The following is a 26,005-nucleotide window of genomic DNA, read 5'->3' as shown; positions in this document are numbered from 1 at the left end:
TATCAGAAAGCAGCTGATACTGATGGCTGGCTCAAGTCAAGGTGGTCCTTGGGCAATTAAGATGTGTTCAAATACAACATAAATTATGTCAGTTATTACTGATCAAACTGTAAACAAGAGCCTGAAGCACTGTGTCTGCAGCTGGGCAGAGCTGGGGATCCTGGGGCAGCCACCACGTGTCAGCTCTGGCCTTTGTACAGGAAGAGACACATTCAGAGGAGCTTATTGAGAAGAGAGGGTGGCAGAGGACTCTTGAGCACCCTTCCAGTTGAGCTATACCAGCCTCTGTCTTTCTCTGGAGAAAAACCTGTGAGCAGTAAGAAGCAGCCCCAGAATGCTGGATTTCAGGTGTGTTCTTATGGCATAATTTACCATTTGGGTATCTCTGCCACAGACCTCAGTGCAGCAGCTCTCTGGTGTCCAGGAGCCCATTCCTGTTGTCCCCTGGGGAGAGCTGCCAGCTCCACAGCTGAGGTACATGAGAAGCTGCTGCATTTCACAGCCAGGGGCTGGGGCTCTGCCTGAGCTGCCCGGGAGTACTGGGCAGGGAGTTGGGATCAGGATTGCCTGTAGGTCGTGGCTTGTGCTCTGATGGCAGCTGTGACCAGATGAAGCCACTCACACACAGATCCACTGCAGTGTCTACTGCTTGAAAAGTGACAGGGCACTTGGATGTGGCTGAGAGCATAGGATGGAAACGGCCAGTTTAGGTTTCTTGGAAAAATTAATGTCTACCTTTGACCTCAGAAAGCACATGGAGACTCAAGCACTGCAGAAACTGTTCACAGACTGGAAAGGCACAGCTCAGCTGTACAATGCCCTTAAGACAGGAAAGTTTTGCTCTGTTTTTGGAACATTAAAAATCCTGTATTTTCAGTTAAGAGGAAGCACCAGATGCTTCCTGTTAGTCACAATTTTTGACAGTTTATTAATCTTTCTCCCCTAGATCTTTTTAGATATTTTAGCTTCTTGGACTGTAAACTTAAAACTGTTCTCAGAAGGTTCTGTAGAAAGAGAAACCAATCTGAGCTGAGACTTCAGGCCAGAGGACAGAAATTAAACTGCTTATGGGCTTGGGAAAATTCATTTCACAGAATCACAGAAAATCATAGAATCAGCTGAGGTGGAAAGGACCCATCAGCATAATCAAGTCCAACTCCTGGCCATGCACCAGACACCCCAAGAATCACACCTTGTGTTTGAGAGCTTTGTCCAAATGGGTGAAAATATCAGCAGTACAGAAGAGGTGTTCCCACTACAGTTAGTGAAGCTCTAGCTCTGTTTTTAAACTTCTTCTCCCACCATTTTAGACTCAGTTAAAAAAAATCATGGTTCATGATTTTAACTGTTTTCTCAGTTACTGTTTCAAACATCTTAAATGGTCTTAGAACCAGTAAGAACAGAAGCCTAAAGTTAAACCACACAGAAACACTAAGAGAAAAAGTTGTTACCTTTATTTCAAAAATACCAGTAATACTGACAAATTTAAAAAGCAATTCACACTCATACAAAAGTATTCATGTGTTCTCCAAAACCACTGTATATTAAACGTCAGCATTTTAATCACGTTTTGATTTACTAAAAATAGATGTTTTTTAGCCTAGTTATTTAAGCAACTGCAAAAATCATTAAGACCAGCGTTGGGCATGTAATACAGTAGGACTGTTTGGCAGTCTAGAACAACATTCCCACACCTTTTCCTAGCTCCTTCTTGGTTCATCCATGAAAAGGAGGACAAGAAGGTACTCGACACTTTGTGTAGGTAGATCTCTAAGAGGCTCTGAGGACTCCAGTCCTCAGATTCTCAGAATCCTCCAGATTCTTTCCATAGGAAGACCATTGCACTTTGGAGCTCACAAAATCATGCTGAACAAACATCCTGTTTTTAAGGCTAAACTAGTTGAGAAAATTGACTGCTATCTTTCAAATTATCAGTGTGGACAGAAGAGGTTTAGTTCTGATTAAACAGGGAATCTAAATAACAAGGCTTTTTTGAAACCACACACAATAAAGGCTCAGACAATAGCAGTGCTCACTTTCACTTCTAGCTCAACTGGAACAGCCTGGGTCTGTTCACCCCACCTGCACAAATAGCAGCATCAAGATTTTCTAAAATTATTCTCATAGGGAAAGCAAATGTCATCAAGTCCCGTTCTTTTCACACTCTGACTCCCACAGTATTTGCCTTAACACAAGATCTATGTATCTATGGTTTGCTATATTGCCACAAGTTCAGAGAATGTCCCGGGCTGTCTAAAGCCAAAATACCATGAGCAGGCAGCACTTCTGCACAACCCTGTCTGTCAACTGCCAAGCGTTTGCTGCCCAGAGGCAGCAATGATATTCCAAACATGGAAATAGCTGAAACTAAAGGAGTTATGGCACAATGGGCATCTTAACTTATAGCTACTGTTGGTCCTGAGGCTTCGTATCTTCCTCTGCCATACTGCAGCTGCAGAACATTCCAACGTCGACAGGCAGCCAGAGACATCAGGTCATATAGCGAGTAATAGCTCTCAGAGCATAAAGTAGTTCGGCTTGCATCCGAGCTTCTACCAGAAGCAAATTTACATGGACCTTCAGGAGAGAGAAGAAGTTCCGCTTTAGCACCGTGCTCACCACCACATGCTGCAGCCAAAGGAAGCCTGGGGGCTGTGGGTGTTGTGCTGGTGGAGCAGCAGCAGGGGAGCACTGCCCGTGTCACCTGCCAGACCTCGCTGTGGAGCTCACTGAGAGGAGCAGAGGAATCAATGCCACACTCGGTACTGTGGCACTGGCTCACGGGCACACTTACAAAGGGCCAGGGCCATAGGGAGAGGAAATCATCTTTTATCAGACTTTAGCTGGTTTAGCTGGAAAAAATAGACAAGCTTTCAAGCACACAAGCCCTTCTTCACCAGCACAATATGCACAGCTTTTTCAATTTCAATGAGGCTAATGCTTAAAGGCAGAAGGGCAGTGAGTATCTGTGGAGCAGAGGGGCGTGCTAGCAAAGGTAGAGGTGATAAGGACATTTGCCCCTGGGGACTGAGAGAGAAACACACAGGCAGCTTCCACCTGAACAACACAGAGTGGTTGGCCAAGGTGAAGCACCAGAAAAACTCTCAAGTGTCATAAACCCTCTATCTCTACTGAGACACAGGTGTTCATTAAAGAATTTTAGTTTCCCAGATCATCTCAATGCCTTTACTCCATTTGTTTGAGGATGAAATCAGAAATTTGTTGGGGGAAGGGTGTGAAAGTATTTTTTCACTGACAGCAGGTTGCTCTGAGTTTGCTCTGGCATGTAAGGGTTGTGTGTAGTTTCATTTGCATGATACCTGTGAGGATGTATGGTTATTGCGCTCAGTGACACATACGTGAATGAGCCTTGGCTTTTTATGGCTATGGAGATGCAAAGTTTTGGGCTTTAAAGAAGGATTTGTGTGCTTGGAAAGTTCATCTATCACAATTAGTCTAACCAAAACATAGGCAGTGTTTTACTTGAACAATCTTAAATCATTGTAGTTACAGGACCCTGCTTTAAGGGGTTTATCAAGAACTAGAGCCTTTAGTAATATGAGCATTAATGATTTCTGCATCTTTATGTTTCAGCATTGACTTTAAGTGAGGCCAAGAAATACCTTTCCAAAGAAAAACTGAAGGATATAAACTTAATGGATTCAATATCTGGGAGTTGACAGCAGGAAATGTGACTGGGAGGTGTAATTCAGGCTGTAACCCAGCAGCAGAGCTTTTAGGCTTTGAAAAAAAAATGTTTTGGGGCTACCCATGCCAGAAGGACCAGGGGACTGGAAAGACCCTGGGCCAGCCAGAGAGCTGTTCCGGATCTGCTGCCAAGGGATGGATGGATGGATGGATGGATCGTGCACCACTTTCCTGCCTCTCTGGGATACAGGCAGTACTGACTGCAGTTGAGGTGAAGCTGTACCATTCTCATGTCTAACCCCCTGTACTGCTCAGAGCTTGCCCACTCTATGTCAGCTGTTAGCCAGCACATAGGCAGGAGGAAAGTGGAAATTATTTCAGCCTGGGAACACAACACTTCCCACTGACTTGACTGTGAACAGAACCCCAGGAGCACCAGCTAAAGCTTAAGCTGTGTGGCTGTGGCTGCCAGGGAGACACTGATCTGGGGCCCGTGGCTGTCCCTCAGCACACACACCAACTGTACCTTCTCAGAGTGTTCAAACTGTCTCCAGAAGCTATCATACATTCTTTTTGTGGTCTTTTCAGGAGTGCAAACCACAGTCTTGATATAAACTTTAAAGCTGCGGTCCAACAACTGATTAATTTCACCATAGTCATAATCATCGTATCTGTTTGGAATTGAAAGAAAAACACTTTCATTTTCTATCAGCAGTTATTTCACTTGCACTGTTTCTAAGTTCCTATGGCAAAACAAATTATTGGGTAAGTGTAACACTAGTGGCCCTCCCCCATAAACAAAAATATGTTTAAAAAGATATGCATGCTTTATTAATAAATAGTTCTGGTTCAACCCAAGCAATAAAAGCCAGTGTGTTTAGAACAAAAACAGTAAAACTGACCTTATTCCAAACATACAATGAATATAGTTCCAAATAGCTCGTCTTAGCATTGAGGTATCCACATCTTTGTGCATGGCCATTGTGTTGTAAGTCAGATTATAAGCAATATGGAACTTCTCATCAAGTAGCTGTCCCACATCTGGATAAAGACGATTAACCAAGGAATAGCCATGGTCTTCCCAGGAATAATCCTTAGAATAAGTAAAAATGCAGAATGGAGCATTTCAGACATGAACTTGTGAAGACCCAGAGCTTTAGTATAGTTCAAGATCCCAGGGCAGATAATCCAATGGAGGTGGGGGTTGTTCATTTGCTGGCTTAATTTAAGCCTCACCCACGGGGGCAGTGAGAACACAGCCATTTCTAGGTTTGGTATCTGGCATAGTGAGCAGGTTGTTCCCTAAGCCTCCTGATGGCAGCCCCCAGCCTTTTACCTGAACACGGAAGGTGGGCACGTGCATTCCGTGTCTGGAGAAGTCCTTGTAACCATAGCTCGTATCCTCAAAGTGGCGAGACACATCTCTTGTTGCTGCAGATTCTTCATCTTCTGTTAATGTCAAATAGAATTTCACACAATTTGGAAAGAACAAATTGGAAGTGTATGAGCAGAACACCTGTAGAAGAATGGGTCTCTGTGCTTTTTAATAAAAAAAACATTTTCACTGGACTACCTGTATTAAGATTCTCTGGTACAGCTCTGTGACTGCAGCTATGGTGTTCAGAAGCAACTCCATGAAAAACACTCAGGTTTTTTTCTTACAGACAAGCATCTTTTTTGCCCTTCTGTTGTACTGCAGTCTTCACCCTATCCCCTGAATCTAGGGGACGTTTTCTCCCTAACTCAAGAGGTCTGTAAAACTGTCAGGGGAAAAACCTCGTTTGGAACAGAGAGCTTATTAAAAGAGAGACTTTTGAGACTCTCAAGCCAAGTATGTCTTAGTGGAAGTTGTATTGAAGAGCCCATTACAACCCTAAACTTTCAATAGATTAAGTATTGTCTCTCAGTCATCTGAAAAGTAATGTTTCATACACTTAAATACCAAAGCATGCCAAGTGTCTTGTTTTTAGAGCATCTTGCATCTCCTGTGAAACTTCTAAAACTCTCAAGAGAGAAAGTCCATTTCTTCTGGAGATTTCTATTAAACACAATTTTGGTCAGAGAGTGTTTTGGTGTGTCTGCGAGCAGCCACAAATCTTGGCACTACTTTGCTTTTAAGTGTTCCTGAGAGAAAACAAGGCATCCCTAATCATGATTCCTTCAAAGAAATGGTAATGTTTCTTTGACATCTAATAGCACTTCTTTCCCCTTCTGCAGGAATATTTCTACAAATAATTTGGAAAAGTCTTAATAAATACATATACAGACTACATCTGCGCTACCTGAAGAGCACACAAACATGCTTTCTCTCTTCTCTCTTTCAAAACGCGTGGCCATCTCTTCTTGGCTGGCTTCCTCTTCATCTCTGCACTCCTGCAGCTGCTTCATCTTCTCCATAAGAGCTTCAACTTCACAGACAGACTCTGTAGACTAAAAAGAAGAGAAAGACATTTCAATTTCATGCAACAGGAACTGACAATGATGGCAGAAATTGCCAAGCCAGAAAGTTTAAACACAACTGAAGTCCTTTACATCTTTAAATAAAGATTTTTCAAGGAACACAGTTTTTGAAAGAAACCTGTACTGACACAATGGTTTACATTTAGTCATCATCTTTTCTTAATTAGACCCCTATGTTTTGAGCATGATTTAAAAATCACAGCATTTTGGAACTAGTTGTTCTTACACTAAAATTAGTTTCTCTTAGTCTAAATGTTCAGCAACTGAAAAACAAGGAGCTGTAACAGAAATTCTGATAGAGGAAGTAACCACAATTTACCACCTAACTGTGTTTTTCTCCTCCTCTGCTCACAAAGAAGAAACATTGAAGGAAAAAGGAAGGTGAGTATAAATGCAGATTTAAGGAAGCCTCAAAAGAAAGCCAGTGCAAGATAATTGTCTTTCACAAGAGTTGTTTTAACACCACAAGAATTCAGTAATTGATCTTGTAAACATTCATCAGCACCAACGTAGAGTAAAATTATCTTTAATTTATACAGTTCTGCCCCTTTCCTCCCTGCCTTTTGCAGTTTGGTCCTTCAGAGAGCCAGCAAGCTCCATCAAACAAATTTAAATGCCAACCACACCACTGCAGTAAAATACCACAGACAAGGATCTTGCAGTGAGAACACCCTCATGGCTGTTCCTAAACCAACACTTAGTTCACATAATTCTTTTCACCAAGGGAAAACAAGTCCAGATCAGCATAACTGCTGCAAGCAGGAGAGAGTGTTTTAAAGAGAGTCTCAAAGTTGTGAATGATCTGTTAAAAATGGTCTGTGTGGTGCATGACAAACACCTCCAGGCAAAAAAGTCAGAGCCTGAAATCAAAGGAAGAGCCAACTTTCCACTGCACCAATGAAAAAAGCTTTCCTGGCCACTGCTGCTCAGGACACGTGTCATGAACTAGCTGAGGCTGGGACTCATCACAGTTCACCTTTATGCATGACAGGCAGAAAAAAAAAGACAACAGAGATTGTGTCTGCTTCTCCCTTTGGTAGCTTTCCCTAGCTTCCCAATATCATTTCAGCTCCTCTTAAATGCATTTTTTCAACACCCACACCTGGATTAGGCTCATCAATCCCACTCTCAAAAGAATGAAAAGAGACAGGCCACGTATTAAGTTTACAAAGAAATGACTACTGTTGGAAGAGATTGTTTGTTCAGACAGACACTTACTGGAATACTTCCAGCTGGGCTGGCATGGATTTCATCCACCCCGTGGTAACCATTTGTTATATCACATATGCAATAGTTACTGACAGAGGGGGGCCTGAAGGTGTGACCCCCTTCACAGTCGATCTCTGGGCTGATCCCACAGCCAAACGTGAAGGAAGCAAGGGAGTGGTAGTGTGTAAGGAGAACGACTGCATGGATCAGCTCTGCCAGGGACCAGCTGTTCTCTTCTGTCTTCAGAAGTTGCTTAAAAATAATGCAAGACAAAAGTATTAAAGTAATTCATTTGACCCCACCTTAACACAGTTTATCAACACATTTCTTTGTCAGGTGAAATTACTTTTCTGACATCCAAACATGCTTCCTAACTCTCTGCTGCCATTAGTGTGCTCGCTGACCTGCCAGACACAGACCTGCGTGGTTACACCACAAAGGACACAATTTCTCTTCCCTCCCTGTCCCTGGGCAATTGAGTAAGTTGGGGTTTCTCTTTTGCACCATGTGGTTTCTATCGAGGCCATACTGACTTGCATTGAAATTTCACACCTCTGATGAAGGTGCAACCACAACTGTTACATGTTTGTTCAAATTGTCTTTACAGCATCTGAAAACCCAGGCAACTCCTTGCAGATCAGCTGTGTAAAAACCTGGCACAGGCTCCCTCCATCTTGTCCCTGTGGGTGGAATGCTCTAGATTCGACAAGAAGCTTCAAACCCCAACTTCCCCTTCAGGCAGGAAAGTGTGGGAGGTTTGGGGCCTTCTGGCAGAGCATGTGCCCTCCCCCACGGCACAGCGTCCTGCCTCAGCTGGACCTGCCACCACCTCTCACCCGGCCAGGCAGCACGGAGGAAGTCCCAGCACCCACGTGCTCCTTGCTACAGGCACAGAGGAGAGCAGAAGGGGTGGAAGAAGCAGCCCCTTAGTGGTTTGTTGGTGCTGCAGTCCTGGCTGTCCTGTACCACCACCACTCCCCTGGGCAGCTCTGCCAGCCTGTTCTCTCCATCCCACGTGAAAACTTATCACTTGAACTGGCAGCAAGCAGACAAAAATTTGGTGGCTGGTGTTCTGCCTGGCCTCTGGCAGCATCTCAGAAACACCTGGGGATTCTGGCTACTGAAAGCACACAGCTTGAGGAGGGAGGTGCACACCTGAGCACCTCGTCACTGCACCAACAGAATTCCAACATGACAGAGAAATTTCAGGGTGTTGTAAATTAAATTTGTTACTCATTTAACAGCAGTTATCCTGTTAGTTTTATACAACAGGGCACAAGTGATACTAGATCATGCAGTGATGTAGCACTGAAATCAAAGTCATACCACAGAACATCTTTCACCCTGTCTGGCTCTGAATCCCAAGAATCTGTGATTGCTTTACTGAAAAGAGGGGACATTCACATTACTCCATGAAAGACCTACCTCAATATGTTCCTTGGTGATAAGCCAGGGTCGGTGAGCCAACATTTTGTTCAGTTCTCCTAAATTTTGCAATTTTTGAGGTGCATTTTCCAGACCATTCAACCATTTCGGGTCTCCACCGACATGAAGAAAGTCATTCACGTGGAGGTTAACAAGGTAAGAGCACTGATGTCGTGCTGCAGCCTAGAAGGGAAAACAGTGTGATACAGAAAACAATTACAGAAAGTTAGTGCTTTATGACAAATACCATGAGGCATAATTTTCTCAAAACATCCAAGAATAAGATTTGCACTGATCAAAGACTCAAGTAAAAAAAGATTTCTGAGATTAACACCTCAGCTTGTTTTGATTATTGTTCTCGCAACATAAATATCCCTTGTTCATATACACCATCGTTAATGCTGGCTACAGGTTCAACATGGCTATACCCAGGGAGAAATACAGGCATGGATTTATTGCATGTCCTGAAGCAAGTAATCCATACTGCATCCCACTCCCCAGGGGGAAGAAGCTGTCTCTAGCTGCATCTTTACCAGCAACAATCAAAAGCAGGTTTTAGATTGCATGTGGCAAGAGAGACTATGGGCAGCTCCTCAGCAAAGAAAGGCCCAGTATCATTTACTCCAGCCCTTTCTACATCAAATTAAGACACAGCCCAAAACTTTAATTCTACTTCAGCAAGCAAAGATCATTGAACTGGCAGATTAAAAGTTAGAAATCAACCACTTTTGGCAGAAAACTTGCTCAGAATTTACATACTCAGAAATGCACAATGGGACCAGCTACTGAGTTAAAGAGAAGTGTATGTGACAGAACACAGACACAAAAACAAGCTTTCTTGAGAAACAGTTTCTGAGATAGTAAGGAAGCCAATAACAAACAAATTATCTCATTTCTATAGCATGCTTTTCCTCTTTTTCTCACAGTCCTACCAAATCTATGAACATAAAGTGCTGATCTTCTGAAACCATCTGTAAAGCAGACACCAACAAACCTACTCTGCTTTTCCCTTAGCTGCTGGTGAAATGCCTTTCCAGCTAGAAACTGCAAAACACAGCAACAGCTGCTGTCCGACAGGGCTGGAGCCGCGGCCAGTGTGGCGGTTTCTGCCGGGTGCGTACCATTATCCCGATGTAGTGCCGGTAATGGAGCGGGAGCGGGCCATCCATTTGCAGGAGATAGTGCTGAGTTTTTAGAAAGCTTTCGAGATACTGCGGGTGGAAAACCATCACCAAGGTGACGTTGTCCAGTCGGCCCAGCGTGGCAAAAGACTCTGCAAACAGTGTGTGCATCGTGGCGTCCTCCTTTCCCACCTGAATTGTCTGATTGGAGAGAAGGAGCAATGAGCAATATTGTCCAAATACCACCAATAAAACAGCAAATACATACATTACCACAGAACCCAGAGGCCCCAAGTGCAAGGAATTATACTGTAAATCTATTACTGGTGTTAAATCAGTGCACATAAGGCACATTAAATCCCTGTAATACCTCTCATTTAGGAGATCACAAGTGGTTATACCAGCAAAAGGAGATTTTTGGCTTTAGTCTCTCTCTAATACAACACTGACTTCTCATTTTTAACTGTCTCACCTTCACTTTCTTGAATACCCCAGGTTGATCTTAGTTTATTATAACTAAAAGCTAATTGAATCATCATTTTTACTATGGGAAAAAAAGTGAAAGAAGCAAAAAGTTGGCTAAGATGACAAGAGAGAAAAAAAAAGGAAATTTAAGAAGACTTAAATTCCTAGAAAACCACAGACATATTACTAACTTTTCCTCTGCTCCAAATTCTCTTACCAGACAATCAGGAGAGAAGCAGCAGAAATGCTCATCCACAGCACTCTGAAGCTTCTCAGATTCTTCAGAGTGGTAGAGGCAGCTCAAGGAAAAGCAATCCCAGAGCGGAGGGGCAGGTACCTTGTGGACCAGTAGGAAATTACATCCGGATGTTCACAAGGAAACAGTATTGGGTTTCTCTCATACTAGATAGCAGAATGGGAGGGGTCATAACTATTCCAAAGCTCCCCAAGGCTCTCACTGTTCTGTACACTAGAACTGTGGCCAAAGTCTCAGGACTGAATGTGATCACTCCTGAAAATGTTTTGCAGATCAGCAGCTGTCCTGAAACCACTGTGGGCTACTACTAAAATGATGTTCCTTAAAAGCATAAAGTTCACTATGTACTTGAAAACACTACCACACCTCCTTCTCAGGGATGAATCTGCTTGGTCCGTGTCCCAGTGGTCTAGGAATTCTTATTCCAAGTTCCTAGAAAAGAAAATTACACCACCTCAGCATTTAGTTATAAACAGCTTTTTAGCTGTGGTTGCAAGAAAGAAAAGAGTTCTCCGTTCAGAGCTGGGCTTATTTGGGTACTTGTGGTACTCTTGCACGGGCACTTTTACTAGTACTGTTTGTACAAATGCAAATCATTTTTTATACAAGTGCTTTATAATTAGCTGTACTTGTTTACAGCACACTGCCGCACTCCAGCAACAAAAAGTTCAACAACAAAGGCCCTGTCAACCAAAGAAAACACACACAAATTTATATGCATGCACACACACAAACACACTACAGGCTGGTTCACAGAAAATTCTGTATAAAGCATATTTTGGCAGGGTGTCCAGGACAAGGAGTTCCGAACATGCCGGCTGCTGTGTGGTTATGCCACTGATACAAAACGAGGCTGCTGTGTGTGTGTACATCCGCAGTTCGCCAGCACACAACACCCTGTGCATCTGTCAGGAAATGAAACAGCTGTAACCCTAATCAGATTTCTTCTTCCCAACCTCAAAGAGCACTTAAACTGCTGAAAGTACCTGATCTACATTTGCATCTGCTTTCTTTTCAAGATAGGATAAAAAGCTATTCACATTTGCAGGGAAGGAGGGAGGGAGGGGAATTTACTTCAGAACAGTAGCAGCCACATCTTTGCACCCGCTTGTGTGGATGTGTTGCCTTGCAGGGAAGGTGGAGCTGGATAACCCTGACAGTTCACTACTTGTCCTCTCCTTTGGCCAGATGAAGTTTTCTGACAGGCTTATGGCACCGTGGGCCTTTCCTGCAGCCAAGGAGCAAATACATGGAAGACTTGGGTGCATTTGTGTCCTGCCCATTAACATGGTTCCCTTTGGAAGGGGGGGAGCCGTGTGTTCCGGGGCAGTCTCTCTAGCACAGAGCAGCCCACTGAGAAGGTACAGCAGGTTCCAGGGGCCAGGTACCAAAGCAGGACATGGCCTCACTTCACACTTTCACACATGTCCCCCATGCCATTGCTGCAGAGGCTCCTCTGCCGTGTGTGTGGCACTCGCTGCAAACCAGCTCTCCTGAGGGGATTACTCCCCAGTGAGCAGTTTGGCTTCCCCAGGAAAGATGGGAGCCCTGCCAGCTGATGGCATGGCACTCTTACAGATGGAGGGAGAGCTGGGATTAAAGCTGAGGATGGAGCTGAGTGCTAAACACTAGGCATTATATAAACTAATGGTTTAGGCTCCTTACCTGTGCCCTCTTTCCCAATCATCTTTTAGAACGTATGCATTGCCTGTGTTCCATAGCCAAACCCACCCATTTTGTGACCATACCAACTTCTCAAGCAGGTTTAGATGAATAAACACCAAGCACTGAGCCAGTTCAGCCCACACAGACCAGAGGGGCACCTTCACCTGGCCTCAGAGCAGATTATTCCCCAAGAGCTGCCTGCCAAATGCAGTTGTTAACTTTATCACATTTTCCCCACATAGGTAAAGGCTGTTATAAACATTCAATACTTAGTAGTGGTTGCACTCACTACTGCACTTTTTTTCTCTTTAGCTGAGGTTTCTATTTGCACAAGTTTCACTGTACAAGAAGCAATTTTATTAATCAGTTACTGTTTCCTGAACTTTCCCCTAAGATTAAAAAATAACTTCAGAGACCTGGAAACAATGAGTTCAGGCCTAAGTGGCAACTGCCAAACTCTTTAGACTCTGACAGTCTCCTTAAATCCCAAAGACAGATGCCTTCATTTCTCAAGTCTTACTTGGATAAAATAAGATCAAAGGGCATCTCTTAAAAACAGTCTTTTCACTTTTTCCCTTCAGTGTAGCTTTTTCCTGCTATGTGTCCCAACACACACAAGCAAATTTTGCCTGTCAGTCAAGCAATGCCACTTGTAGGATGGAATTTATCAACATCTCTCTTTAAAACTTCAGCAGAGCTTCTTATTTTGGCTATAACTACACTCGAGAAACATCCTATAGCCAAACAACAGCAAGCAAAAAGAGATAATTTAAATTGTAAACAGGATTTAATTTAGCAGATGTCTGCAGTTTGCCAGATCAAGCCCTCCAAGATAAATACCTTGAAGTTCAATTCTTGAACAACTGTTTTTCAATTTTTCCTTTTCCCAGAACAGTTAGAGGAAGGAAAAAACCTCCAAACCCAGATTTAAGAACCTGAGATGAGCAGACTACTGATGTATTTTGCTTCACAATCTAAAATACATCACAATCAATGCATTTCTGTGTATTAAAGCATACAGAGGTCAAACTTAAAATTGCACAGCACATAACAGGTTATATTACTCAACCATCCAAACCCTCACTGCAAAGTGACTTAAGAGGTTTTTTAACGATTAAATGAGTTGCTTTGTTTTCCATCAGGAGAGGGATCATCCCCCTGATATCATGGCACCAGCCTAGTACTTGAGAATCTTGGGGTCAAGGCTCTGTTGTGACAGAGGCGTAACAAAGGATTTGTGAAGATGAGCCTGTTTCTCATCTGCAAAATGGGGGTTTCTTCCAGAGGGTGCTGAGAACAGAAGCAACTTGCCATGAGATGCATGCTTAACACAGTCATGGGAGCTGTGTAAAATGTGACCCATTAGAAGCCTTTTGAAAACTTGTTCTTCAGTTACAAGCTATGGCAGACCTTTCAAAAACTATTTTTCTCTCTTTTTCGGAAGCAGCATTTAATCAAGTTCTCCTACTACTTCAGAAATAGCTGTGTGCTTCCAGCATCCCAGCATTTCAAATACTCAATAGCACAGTAATAATTCTCCAAACGGTCCTAGTGAATCTCTCCTTTGTCCAGAACGTATATCTATGCTTCATGATATCCTTCATTAAACCTCCATCTTTCAAATACACTCAACTCCGGGAGCAACACTCTCCCTCTCAATGGCAAGACCTGCATCCTGACCAGATCCTGACACACCACTACCTCTCTCTCCTGACCTCACTCCTCATCTCACCTTTCTCTTAAAGCACCATCTCACCTGAAGCACCAACAAGCACTTGGTGAAGCAGTTGTGTCTAGGACAAGCAGCAGCTGGAAAAAAGCCTGTATTCCTTTTGGTTATTCCAAAAGTATAATCATTTCATATGATTCCAGACCACAGAATTGCACACCAAAGCGACCTACTTAGTGACATATTCTCTGCATCGAACTTCTCCTGGCTCCTTTCCTCCTGTTTGTCAACCTCACCACACCACTTTCATTCAGTCTAGAAACTCTGCAGCTGAAAACAGCTCAAAGCTCAGCAGAAAGCCAACCACAACTGAGGCTTTAGGTGCAAATAAATAATAACAATAACAATAATAACAATAATGATGATGGTGATGCATCAGACACGCTCCATCTTCAAAGCCAGAACATAAAACTAAGGTGGCTGCAAAGCTGCGCACCAAGGGTGGAACACCTAGAAGCTCAAGCTAATAGAAGGAGGTGGGCCTTGCTGGATGGCAATCCACTTCACTGCTCACCTTCTGGACATACCTTGACAGAAAAGCAAGACTTTAGCCATGTAAGTGCTGTATTGCTGCATTGACAGAGACAACCTCGAAAAACACAGAAAAGCCTCCCCTTCCCCCTTGTGTAATGTAACTTGTATTTCTGTACAGCCACTATTATTATTTCCATGGGAACTATGCTCACCAAGTACCCATCATTTCTCAATCTACACATGCCTCACCACTGCCATATCAGCCCAGCATCACATCTCATGCATTTAGATAATGCAAGATTCCTGTAAGGTAGGACAAGCACATTATCTCCCATCAAGGAGAAAAAAATCCCTCAGAAATGAAAAAGCTACACATCTTAGAGAAGCTGCTACAGAGCTGAGTTCTCTGAAGTCACAGGCTAATGCCCTAATTATCAGACTGTGTGCCTGTTCAGAGACTTCTCAGCCAGGAAATGCTTTATGCAAATTTACACCAAGAAAAAGCACTGCAGAGCTGAGACAGAAAAGTTAATGAGACAACTCTGCAAGCTTAATTATATACTTCCCAGTCATCACTTACTCTCACCAGTCTGGCTCAATTAGCACATCCAACTCCACAAGGACAACCAGACCAAAAGCCTGTACTGCCTGCACATACATGCTCAGAGAAGACCACTCTAAAGCCTCAAACATGTAAATTCACACAATGTAGAGCTTTTCTGTATCTTACAGCTGTTGATCCAGCCCAATTATTAGATGGCTTTTTTAAGCCTCTTGACAGGAACATCATTCCTGTCAAATTTATGTAAAAGCCTGAGATAAAAAACTGAACTGCAGTAGTGTAGAAGAGGTCTGTAAACACTTACAGTACAACACACATTACCTCTGCTAGTAATAGAACATCATCTGCTTTGTTTCTGAATCTCTTTAAAAAAAAAAAAAAAAAAGAAAAGTCACAGTCTAAGCAGACACACAGTATCTGAAATTTCACCTAGAAACACAACTAAGCTACAAGCTGGGTCACAGAGCCTGTGGAACAGGAACATCTATCTAACGTAAGCTACAGTTCTTCCTCCATTGTATGCCTAAAATGCTTTTTTAGATCCTTGTTCATCCCTCACTACTGGCTCCTTGTAGCTAGAGCTCTGCCCCTTATCACAAAACCTCTCACAAAACTCCGTGGTAGTTTTGTCCAGTGAATCTGGGGACTGTGACCAAACTGCTCATTTTCACTCATTCAGGATTGATGAGCTATGATCCACAGTGCTCACTCAGACTGCTTCCCTGGTGTTAGCACAGTGAGTCATTTTGCTCCCCTCAAGTACAGTCAGTACCACTATCAAGTCTACCAGATTCGTATCTACCAGAAAGACTTATTTACATACTTACTTACCCCATCTCTAAAGGGCAAGGGGAACATTTTATCATAGACAAGCCACAGGCAAAGTAAAATTATAATTATCAATTTACTTCACTAAACTACATTTGAATTAACATCTTTATCTGAATCATCTATGTCCTGATTAAGCACTAAGTGCTGCTAGATTCAAACAAAATTATATGAAAATCACACCCCATAATACAATATAAAACAATCTAATGTAATGAACCAGAGAAGGGAAATGAGATTGAGGTGAATTTTTTGGAGTTAATATTTTTACTAGATAACCAGTCATCATTTTACATAATCTAAGTGCTTTCCTACCCAAGCTTAGGGTTAAGAAAGGCACAATGAGCTGTGAGTTAAAAACTCTTCAACACAATCTCCTAGTAGAATTAACTCCTCCAGCATGCCTGCGCTGAAAATTCAACTTAGTATAATATGATGAGCATTTGAGGCATGGGCATTAAAAACACCCATTTAGGGCTTTATAAGCTTATAGGATGAAATGCCCCTAAGCATATAAGTGTCCAAGAAGGTTGTGAAGCACTTCCAAGGGAGACTTGGCACTTACCAGTCTAAGAGGCTTCATGCTGCTCCTGCTGCTGTGCTCACTGTGAACTGTCTGGCTCCTACTTCCTTTTTAAAGGCCACCGACAGCAAAACCTCACTGGTGGTGACACTGAGGCTACAAGTGAAGTTTCCTTGTTTAGGACCTTAACAACAAGGACTGGCACAACTGGGCCCACAGGACATGCTGTCCCCAAACTGATACATACTCAGCTTAAAAACTGTATTTTCAGTTCTGCAAAATGCAGTAGCTACTGTAGTTTCCATACCGGTCAGAAAACATTTAGGAAGGAGGGAATTAAGAACAAAGAATGGTGATTAAATATATTTTTTTTCCTACACACAGAGAAATCCTACATATTTTCTAAATGTGGGGCTATGCAGAGCTGGCCATTTTTCCTATTTTATTTGTTTACTTAATCCTGAAATAGCTGCAATTGTTGTGGCTTTCCCAAACAAACCATGATCCACATTAAAATGACAGAAAAAATTATCCTAGAAATGCTCATGTACTTTAAATTTTTGTACTGGTTCCGTTTGCTGGGTATTGCAGACTATCATTCAGCTGAAGCAATAGACATGTCTCCACTTGTACGGATTTAAAGAACTGGGAACAAGCACTCCCCCTCTGTTACAAAGCGCTTTGTTACACAGACCTAGCGCTCTTCACTGGAATTAGAGCATAGCAAATGCTGAACTGTTCCTCTTTCATATAGAGTGTGTTATTCTTACATGAATTTAAAGATGCAAATTACTTAAATTTCATTATAATTTCTCAGAATGTCTCAAAGTCTTTTGAAGTACCCGATTTTAAAAACATCCCCATCTAGTTTATATGACTTGATTCAAGACAGAAATCAAGGCAAGGGAGAGTGTGTCCAAGATCACACACCTTGTTCACAACGGAAGGAATAAAAGCAAAGCCCAGACTCCTCTGTCTCCATCTCTAGCACCTCTTTGGTCATTTTCTAGGACTGAGCAGTACAAGCAGGTTCAGCTGCAGTAGTCTCAAGGTGCCTGTCTGTGTGCTACCTTACACTTACTCAGCATCAACAGCTCTTCCTGAAGCAGTTTTGTGACACAACTGCCTAGAGTCCACAACCCAATTTACTTTTGATATGAGCTCACTGAAACTGAGGCTGTTTCAATGATTAGTGCCTAGCTTTTTTTATATGGCACTTCTGTAATGAAACAGAAAGCATTAAAGGGCAAAGGATTTCGAATGAATGCCTGCAAATTCCCTGCTGTAAACACTATTTACATACCAATAAATTGGTGACACAGAAGGAAACAGTCTAAATGTGACAGTAACCGTTTGCATTACATAGACTGTACTGCTGGATTATGTCAAAGCAAAGCCTATATCCATATATCCATATATATGTATCCATATGTATCCATATGAAGTACTGGGTTACTCTAAATCAGAGAAATACAAAACAGGCTCTGCCTCAACCTACGCCAGTTCTGAGGATTTAAAAGTTTCCTTTAAAAGAAGGATCTTAACTTGGTGACACTAAGAAATTTACAAGAGCGATACAAATCAGCAGGTTTATTCCTGCCCAAAATAATGCTCTTGACTGGCATTTGTTTATAATTACAGCCCTTCTCCATGAGAAACACAGGACCAGCCATACTGTTTTCAAAAGGATAATCCAAATCTATGCAAGAACGATGTAAACGCCTGGCAATTCCGAGGTAAAAACCACCTGGACGATCCCGAGAACTCTGCAGAAGCAGCCGGTTACCACACACACCAGCGGAACACAGCCCTCCTGGGAGCAGGGGAGTCGCGGAGGATAGCGACAGCATCTGCACTGTCACCGCAGGCAGCAGCTGCTCATCCCGCGGCTGAAGAGGACCTGCGAACCCCGAACGACACCCTCCGAGCGAAGAGCCCGCAGGGAAACGCCGCTGCTGCCTCCTCAGCCCCGCTGATGATCCGCAGGGGGCTGCCTGGCTCCCGCCCCCCTCTTCCAGCAGGGATTTCTCTGGGGGATGCGCCCGGGGAGAGAGACCCCCGCCCCTGGGGGCCTCAGCGCCGCGGGGACAGGCGGCGGGGGCACCGCGGCCACCCGCGGGTACCTGGTGCTGCCGGCCCGGCCTCGCCACCATCCGGCCGGTGCTGCGGAGCTGGGGCCGGGCTCGCCGCTCTCGCAGCCCCGCTGGGCTCTGCCCCAGCGCCGCCGGGGCGGTCCCAGCCCCGTCCCGCCCGCCCGGTGCAGGGGCGGAGCGGCGGCCGGGGCGCTGCCCCGCCGGGGACCGGAGCTCGCCGCGACCCCGCGGCTGCTCCCTGTGCCCGGGAGTGGCACCAGATGCCACGGGCGGGGGCACAAGAGGCGGCAGCCCCCGTCCAGTCCACTCTGGCCCGGCAGGGCAGCCTCGAGCCCCGGACCCCTCGGCTCCGTTCCGCTCTCCTCCCCGGCACAGAGACGCTCCTGGGACGATGCTTTCCGCCCCCCTCTCCTGTTCCTTATGCAAGAGTGTCTACCTTTTCTTTAAGCAACAAAATAATTACGGCTTTTAAACCGAGAAATCGCAGGAGGTTCGCATTTTGCAGATATTTGTGTGACTAATTGCGCTGCTGCTGCAGAAATCTGGCCGCCTGCCTATTCCCAAGATCATAACAGTCCTGGGCAAACATATGTTTTGCAATCGTATCAGCAAAACACTCGGCCTTTGTTTGCAGCAGGCTGTGCTGTGCCTGCCGACCCCCCAGGACTGTAAACTCTGCCAGATGCCTCGCATCTCCCACCTCTTTTGGTCTGGGATTTTATGTCATCAGTTATTTCAAAAGAAACAGTCCCTGAGCTGACCCATGTGATTTTTACTTCTTTTTTCTTTCACAACATTTTAAGATCTATAAAGCTACATTCTGTTAGATAGTTTTACTTCAAATAAATTGAATTAAACTAAAATATGGTAGACCCCAAGAGGAGATTTTCTGTTGCAGTTTTCATGGGAGAAGGGCCAGGACAGCTCTGAAGCCCTAAACATACTCACCTGGGGGAGGAAGGCTTCTGCCTACAATTCAGGTTGTGTGGTTTTGATCTGTACCAAGTTATCTTAACAACCAAGCAAGGAAATTCCGTGACACTGAACTTTACACTTCTGTTAAATGTAAAACTGAACACTGCAAAATTGCACACAAACTGTTCCTGTTATCAAACCTAGCAGCTAAATGCAGAAAACACTGAGGACAGTGCTCTCAGGGGAACATGGCAACATGATGCAAGTCAGCACTTTGCACATCTCTAATTCTTGAGCCTTAAAGGCTTTCTTTCCTCTCCTGTTTTCAAACACCACCAGGCCTCTGGGTCATGCAATTAATGCTGGAGAACCAAGGGATACTCTACTGCTCAAGGCTTAGCAGCAGTTACAAGATTAAATTACCTAGAGATGTCCAAGTTCCACAGTTCCATTCTTACCTGGGGCCTTGGCTTGAAGCTGCTAAGTTTCTCCAGAAGAAACTGAGTGTCCTTACCTACTTGCACTTTATAAAATGCTCAACAGAAGCATGGAGAAAGAATAATGCAATACTGGCAGAGAAGATTCCATTTTGTGAGCTAATAAAATAAACTAATGAAGAACAGTGTTTAATTCCCACTGCTTACTTCCTTACTTCAGGACAAGTTATAACAAAAAGGTGGCATGGGCTCCTCTTTCAGCAGAGGCAGAGAACTGGCTAGCACTCAGAAAAACTATTGAAAGGGAGAGAAATTACCTGAAAGCTGAAACGCAAGAAGGTGCCTCACCATAAGAAGCCTCCCTGGATGACAGACAAATGGTCATCCCCTTCAATGAATTTGTTAATACTCTTGGAAGAAGGGATGGGGGAGGAGAACTCCCTCACTTCCAGAGTGGTTCTGTCCCCCCCTGTGGTCATTTGTACTGCCTGGGTATTTGTGAGGAAACCTGTTTATATTAACAGTTGTTCCTATACAAAGAACTTTGGCAGATACAGATTCTTTTCTGGCATCATCCAAGGGAAATTCTCTCTCTTTAAACAACCAACTCAACAACAGAAGGTAGGAAATTGTATCGTGTTCTCCGCTTTCTCTGTCAGGAGAGATGGAGGCAGTGACAGCATGTCAGAAAAACTGTGTACAAAGGGGAAGAGGAAGTTGCACAGCCACAGCAAACAAGTAATAATGGGCTTAAAAGATCTCCCATATGGCCAGAGTACACAAGCCCTGCTCAGGCCCCAGGTATGCCTCTGCTTTAGCAGAATCCCTTTTTCCACCCCAGCCCTCACACAAGTATTTCCAAAGTGCAACTCCTCCAAACTAAAGAGCTCACACAAACCTGAGCCCCCTGCTCATCTATAAATCAGTACACAATTGCAGACTGAAATTATTCCTATTTGTGAGCTAGTATGACCAGTTACATGAGCAATTTCATAACAGAATATGGCACAGAGCTCACTTGGGTACTGATGAGTGCAAACTGCAGTGCAGCTGGGGAACACGGGGACAGATCCATGGTCTGGTTTGCATAACTGGAGCGTTCCCCTGGGGAAACACAACAGTATGTTTGACCATGTATCGATGTAATCAAACAGATCTAGTGAAATGCTCCTATGGGAAAACACAACCGATGTTTAACATGAAAATATCGATAGATACCGAGTTCCTTTCACCCAGAAAGAGTGAGATATACTCAAAGCAAACACCACCTACAGCATGGAAGCACACTTTTTCATAGCAAGCATATCCATAGAGGTTGGCAATTAACATCCATGCACTCTAGGTTATCAGAAATGCAATTTTTCCTTATTGCTACATTTAAAGAAAAGCCCTGGGGAAGCTAAAATGAGACCAAACAGCTACAGTGTGCAAAGCCTAATCCTGCAAACAAAAATGTCAGCACTTTGCTGCTTTAAGTTGAAACAGTTCTGTTTCAGCCCAATAGGGCAACTTTTTGAGTTAAGTTCAGCAAAAACATATGACTCCAAAGAACTGGCAAACCTAGATCTTAAATTCTTTCCATAGAAAAGCCATCCAGGCAGGAGCACTTGAAATGCCAGTTATTGCAATGCCCTGGATATCAAATTAGTATCTTGGAGGATGATCAGATGATTCTTTCCCTGGAACATTTACAAGCAAAACCAGGTAATTCTTTGGGGCTCTGAGCTGATTTGTATTAGTTTTACCTCCACCTAATATGGTGCCTTAATGATGTCACCAGGTGTTTCAGCAATGACTAAGCAGCCCCATGCTGGCCACTGTGAACATTTCCCTTTGGATTCCTCTCATTCTTTGCTGTCCACAGCCACTAACCTTTTCATAACAAATTTCTTACGTGTCTTTTAATCTCTTCTATCCCTTGATTATACATTTGTTATTTTTCAAACAGCAAAAATCTTTATCATGATAACAATATGGTACAGGAATCAAACCATTCATTACAGTGATGAAAGAATTTAAATTAAATAGAAGAACGTACCATTGTAGCATGCAAGTAAAAAAAATATGGCCAGTATTTGAAAGCATTCCTCTGGATTTAACCTTAATCTGATTGTCTGATTAAAAAAAAAAAAAAAAACATTCTATTATTAGAATTGGTACGCAGTTCTAGGGAGGAGAATAAACTGTATACTTTGCACAATCTAAATTCTTGCTGTATTTGTCAAAAAGGATCAACCCTTTAGGAATGTCACTACACCTGATACCTATATAATAATAACAAAAACAAGTTGATTATTAGAATGGAGGGCTGACACTTGGCCACATCAGGAGATATGTTTAGCCCAATATACAGAAGCTTTCCTTTTGTAATCTTTAGGATTGTAAGGTTGGCTAAGACCGAACATTTTACCCTATTCATACATTAGATTTATTGTCTTTTCTTCAAACCTTATCTGTCTGCAAATTGCTGTTTTTCTATTTCTAGACCCTGCTTAAATGCTGCTTTCTTAATGGCCACATCTTCAGCATTAATGGACAAATGACTTGCAAGTGATCATGCTGGTTTGTGAGCAATTATAAATCAGGTCATTCATTCCTAGCCCACTGTGTTTCCCACCAAAGACACCATCTTTTCTCTCAGAGCAGCAAGAGGCTGTGGGTCTCCTTTGTTCCACCTGAACTGTTATCACAATTGACTGACTTGAACTCACCAAGCTGCAAGAACTTCAGTGGTTTTATTTGTTTCCTGAACTATTTGGTTCATCACTTAGGACTCTTACTGCCTCCAAAGAGTCCTTCTTCTGGTAATTTCTACCTTTAAGATATCTACAGCTCACTCCCACCTCTAAACCACAAGTTGTTTTGCTTTTAATGTTAGCACAGCTTATCCAAATTTAACATTCTGTTCTGCAGTTATTAGGTAGCAGAAGTACAAAGTTTAATTTAGGGAGCTATAAGAAGTTTAGATCTTGAGATTATTCATGCTTTGGCAAGGACACAAAAACAAAAGTATGGTTTCTAAGACTCCTGTAAATAGGTAGATTAAAGATGCATATCTAGAGTTTAGAAGATTGAAAGAGTGCCTTACCAGATTATCCTTCCCCTTTTTTTATGAGGGTACGCAGCTCTTCCGAGGCTGATAGGGAGCAGCTGACCTATCAAAGCTGTTTGTCTGGCTGGCTGTGGGTTCTGCTGCTGCTGTTCTGAGGCGGCCCCAGACTCACACACCACATAAGAATACTCAGGTTAACAAGTGCCCCCAGATCCAGCTCTCCCAAAATCAAAGTCTGTGTCAGCTAGTTTCAAAGCTGACCTTGGTATCTCACAGGTAACTGCTGAAGTAGAGGGTGTACAGAGAGGGGATTGGCTCTCCAGCTGCAGATTGTCACCACTCCCTGGGGAATGGAACGGCTGCGGGCTGCCAGTCACTCTGCAGTCTCTCAGTACTAAATAAGCATTAAGGTTAAACAAAACTAGTTTAACCTTAATGAAAGAGTGTATTTGGAGTCCAGATAAGAAAAATAAAACTTAGCTCATTTAGGTTTGGCCTAAATAGGTCACCTCTCTTTCCTTTAGTAGCAAACTGCTGGGTCACACCAATGCCAAACATATTTCATAGCTCCTTGAAGCTGGGATACATTCTACCTTCTTATACTGATGTCCCTTTTCCCCTAGATGAATACTGAAAAAAGATTAATATGATGTGTCCACTGAGTGAAAATTCGCCCTTAGGAACTTCCTGCAACTCCTAACCCTCATGACTGATTCAGTGAGACAATTCAGAACCTTACTTGCTATGCTGCCTGGAATGCTGTCTCACCCTGCATCACCACTACCATGTAAAGATGCTCTTGGAAGGCCTGTCCTGCAGGGATGGAAGTGTCCCTATCACTCACTGAGAAATCAACTGCCAACAAACCTTTACACAATGCAAACATATGTCTTCAAAGCAAGGGAAGGTCAGCTGAATCATCTCTGTGAGTTTAAGGCTTTTGTTTTGTTTTGTTTTTTTCTTTTAAATTGCATTTAATCTCAGAAATAGTCTTTAAATGAAAATAATAGAAGAAAAAACCAGCAAAATGTATCTCATTACTAGCTTCAAACAGAAATAAGACATAACAGCAAGCACATGGGAAGAAGAATAGGCCTTTAGGAGTACTGGAGTGTTACACTTGGCTTATTGGAACTGGCTGAGACCATGACAGCAAGTGACCCAGATCTGCACTGCTGTGAGGTTACAGCCAGTGTGCAGGAAATGCTGTGCAAGTGTCCTATAAAGAAGCTGCATTTAAAACCTGCTCTCATATTCTGGAACATACAGACATGCAACCCAGAAGTACATCTTACCAGAAGCTTTTTGCCATCTTTACTCCTAGGGGCTCAAGGGTGTTTCTTGAAAATTGCTTCATACTCTGACCTGAGGCTCATGCCTGACTTGATTCTGCTGGTACAACATGCAAAAAGCTTACTTTTGCAGAGCCTTCACTAAGAAACAAACTAGAAATTTATAAAATGCTTTGTTAAGAAGTCAAGTCAACCCTTAATTTCATATATACTCATAGTGCATTCAAAAACTAAGATATTTTTGTGTGTTTTCTTTTTGTGTGTGTGTTTTGTTGTTTTCTTTTTAAATAAATTCAATGTTTTCCCCACAAAACCACAAGTAACAAGAATGGAATATGACAAAATGTCATGCCATTTAGTGTACCTCAAGACTCAGCGATTTATCTGTAGCTTGATTTTACAATGAGATAAATGAAGTGAAATAGTACTAAACTAATAATGTCAATTACTGCTAGAGATTCAGGAACCCTGCTCTCAGTAACTGCACTTTGGGGAACTGTTTTGTGGCTTCTTGCTCTTGCCACTTTCAGGCACATGCTCAGAGTGCCTAACAGCAGCAGCCAGGAAGACAAAAAGAAAAATCAGTTCTTTTATTTTCAGTTTTCACAGTCTAGCTGTGTCCCACATAATGTCAATTTGTTTTTTTTTTTATTTGTTTTTTTTTATTTGTTTTTTTTTGTTTTGTTTTGTTTTGTTTTTTTTTTTTTTTTTTTTTTTTTTTTTAGTCTGGGAATTCTGGAAAAACATCACAGTTTTTTATTAGGGAAAAAAAAATCCAAATAAACATAAAGCTGTATTCCCCTTGCACTGTCTGTAATGACCTATCTTGTCAGGAGGTTTGCAAGTTCCTCTACTGAATCTTTCTCCTTATTTACTTAATATATGGAGCCAAGTACAATACTATCATATAAGATTTATCAACTCTTTTAGAACAATATCTTGGCAAGAAGTTAAGTACAAAAGTAAACAACATCATCATAGAAGAGCAACCCACATCATTGATTCAATGATAGCCATTAAGAAAACAGATCACTCTCTAGGTACTATTCAACAACTGATTGTTATAAGTTAAGGAGATAACACCAGATCTGTCACTTTCATATTAGATCTGTTTCTTTTTGCTTTTGTACTCAGAGACAAACCATTACAACCTCTGCATGAGGAGAATCAAAAAATACCCAGATGAATCATGCATTTCCTGTCATTTTTGGCAATTTTTATTGCTGTTTTGTTTAAATTCAGACAGCACTGTGATCTTCATTATTCCCATTTTCAGAAGACATGGCTAAGATTTTTGAAACAAATAATTTTTTGACCTTTGTTTTCTAAATCAGAAGAACTGAGAAGAGCACTGCTTTCCTGCTGATACAAACCCTGAAAGATCCGGCCTGTCTCCTACTCAGGCATCGATACCATTTGCTACAGTGGGTCTTACAGTGTTGCCACTTGCAGCAACACGTAATTTCTTCCTCTTACGGGGAGTTAAGAGGTCACTGACACTCGCTGGGGGTACACAGCAGGCAGCAGAAGCCTCCCAGCCCATCAGGAGCCACCCCTGCCCTGTGACCAGCGCCCGCCACCACCCGCTCTGATGAGCCCAGCAAACTGCAGTGCCTCTGCCAACACGTGCTTCAAGGGCACGGAACACGTGCCCCTGTTTAACACAGCACCATTTCTGCATCCTTCTAAGCCCTGGAGAACTTCAGAGCTTGGAGAGCTCCCTCAAGGCCCCTGGGACAAACTGGCCTGGCACCAAGCTCCTGCGGGACTATCATCCTCCTACTGCCACCGCCACCTTGGCACTTTTCCACTGGCCACAAAAGCTTTGGATCCCCACAGGACAACTGCAAA

General features: G+C 42.9%; 2 protein-coding genes across 6 annotated transcripts in view; one reads left to right on the top strand and one right to left on the bottom strand.

Moving 5' to 3' along the window:
• Positions 1 to 5,951, top strand: part of ARMC2 (armadillo repeat containing 2) — a 69,008-nt gene extending 63,057 nt beyond the window's left edge. The window contains exon 20 of one of the 2 annotated variants that reach the window (XM_053972241.1): positions 5,866 to 5,951. The gene's annotated coding sequence lies outside the window, so the exon portion shown is untranslated. Of the gene's footprint in view, positions 1 to 3,594; positions 3,682 to 5,865 lie in introns of those variants that run through there. The other variant, XM_053972239.1, reaches the window with a different exon arrangement.
• The window catches only part of SESN1 (sestrin 1), a 78,492-nt gene continuing 53,926 nt past the window's right edge, over positions 1,440 to 26,005 (bottom strand). The window contains exons 1-10 of one of the 4 annotated variants that reach the window (XM_053972246.1): positions 18,489 to 18,587; positions 10,951 to 11,016; positions 9,864 to 10,064; positions 8,743 to 8,925; positions 7,327 to 7,569; positions 5,931 to 6,078; positions 4,985 to 5,097; positions 4,551 to 4,741; positions 4,175 to 4,319; positions 1,440 to 2,577 (exon numbers count right to left, since the gene is read on the bottom strand). In XM_053972246.1, coding sequence (XP_053828221.1) covers positions 2,491 to 2,577; positions 4,175 to 4,319; positions 4,551 to 4,741; positions 4,985 to 5,097; positions 5,931 to 6,078; positions 7,327 to 7,569; positions 8,743 to 8,925; positions 9,864 to 10,064; positions 10,951 to 11,016; positions 18,489 to 18,518 — 1,407 coding nt within the window. In that variant the 5' untranslated portion in view covers positions 18,519 to 18,587 and the 3' untranslated portion in view covers positions 1,440 to 2,490. Of the gene's footprint in view, positions 2,578 to 4,174; positions 4,320 to 4,550; positions 4,742 to 4,984; positions 5,098 to 5,930; positions 6,079 to 7,326; positions 7,570 to 8,742; positions 8,926 to 9,863; positions 10,065 to 10,545; positions 10,638 to 10,950; positions 11,017 to 16,407; positions 16,471 to 18,488; positions 18,588 to 26,005 lie in introns of those variants that run through there. The other 3 variants (XM_053972247.1, XM_053972245.1, XM_053972248.1) reach the window with 3 other exon arrangements.

This window comes from Vidua macroura, chromosome 3 (genome assembly GCF_024509145.1).
Source record: "Vidua macroura isolate BioBank_ID:100142 chromosome 3, ASM2450914v1, whole genome shotgun sequence".
Classification (NCBI taxonomy): Eukaryota; Metazoa; Chordata; class Aves; order Passeriformes; family Viduidae; genus Vidua; species Vidua macroura.
Note: the sequence above shows the minus strand (reverse complement) of the source record. Positions and strands in the feature narration are given on the sequence as shown.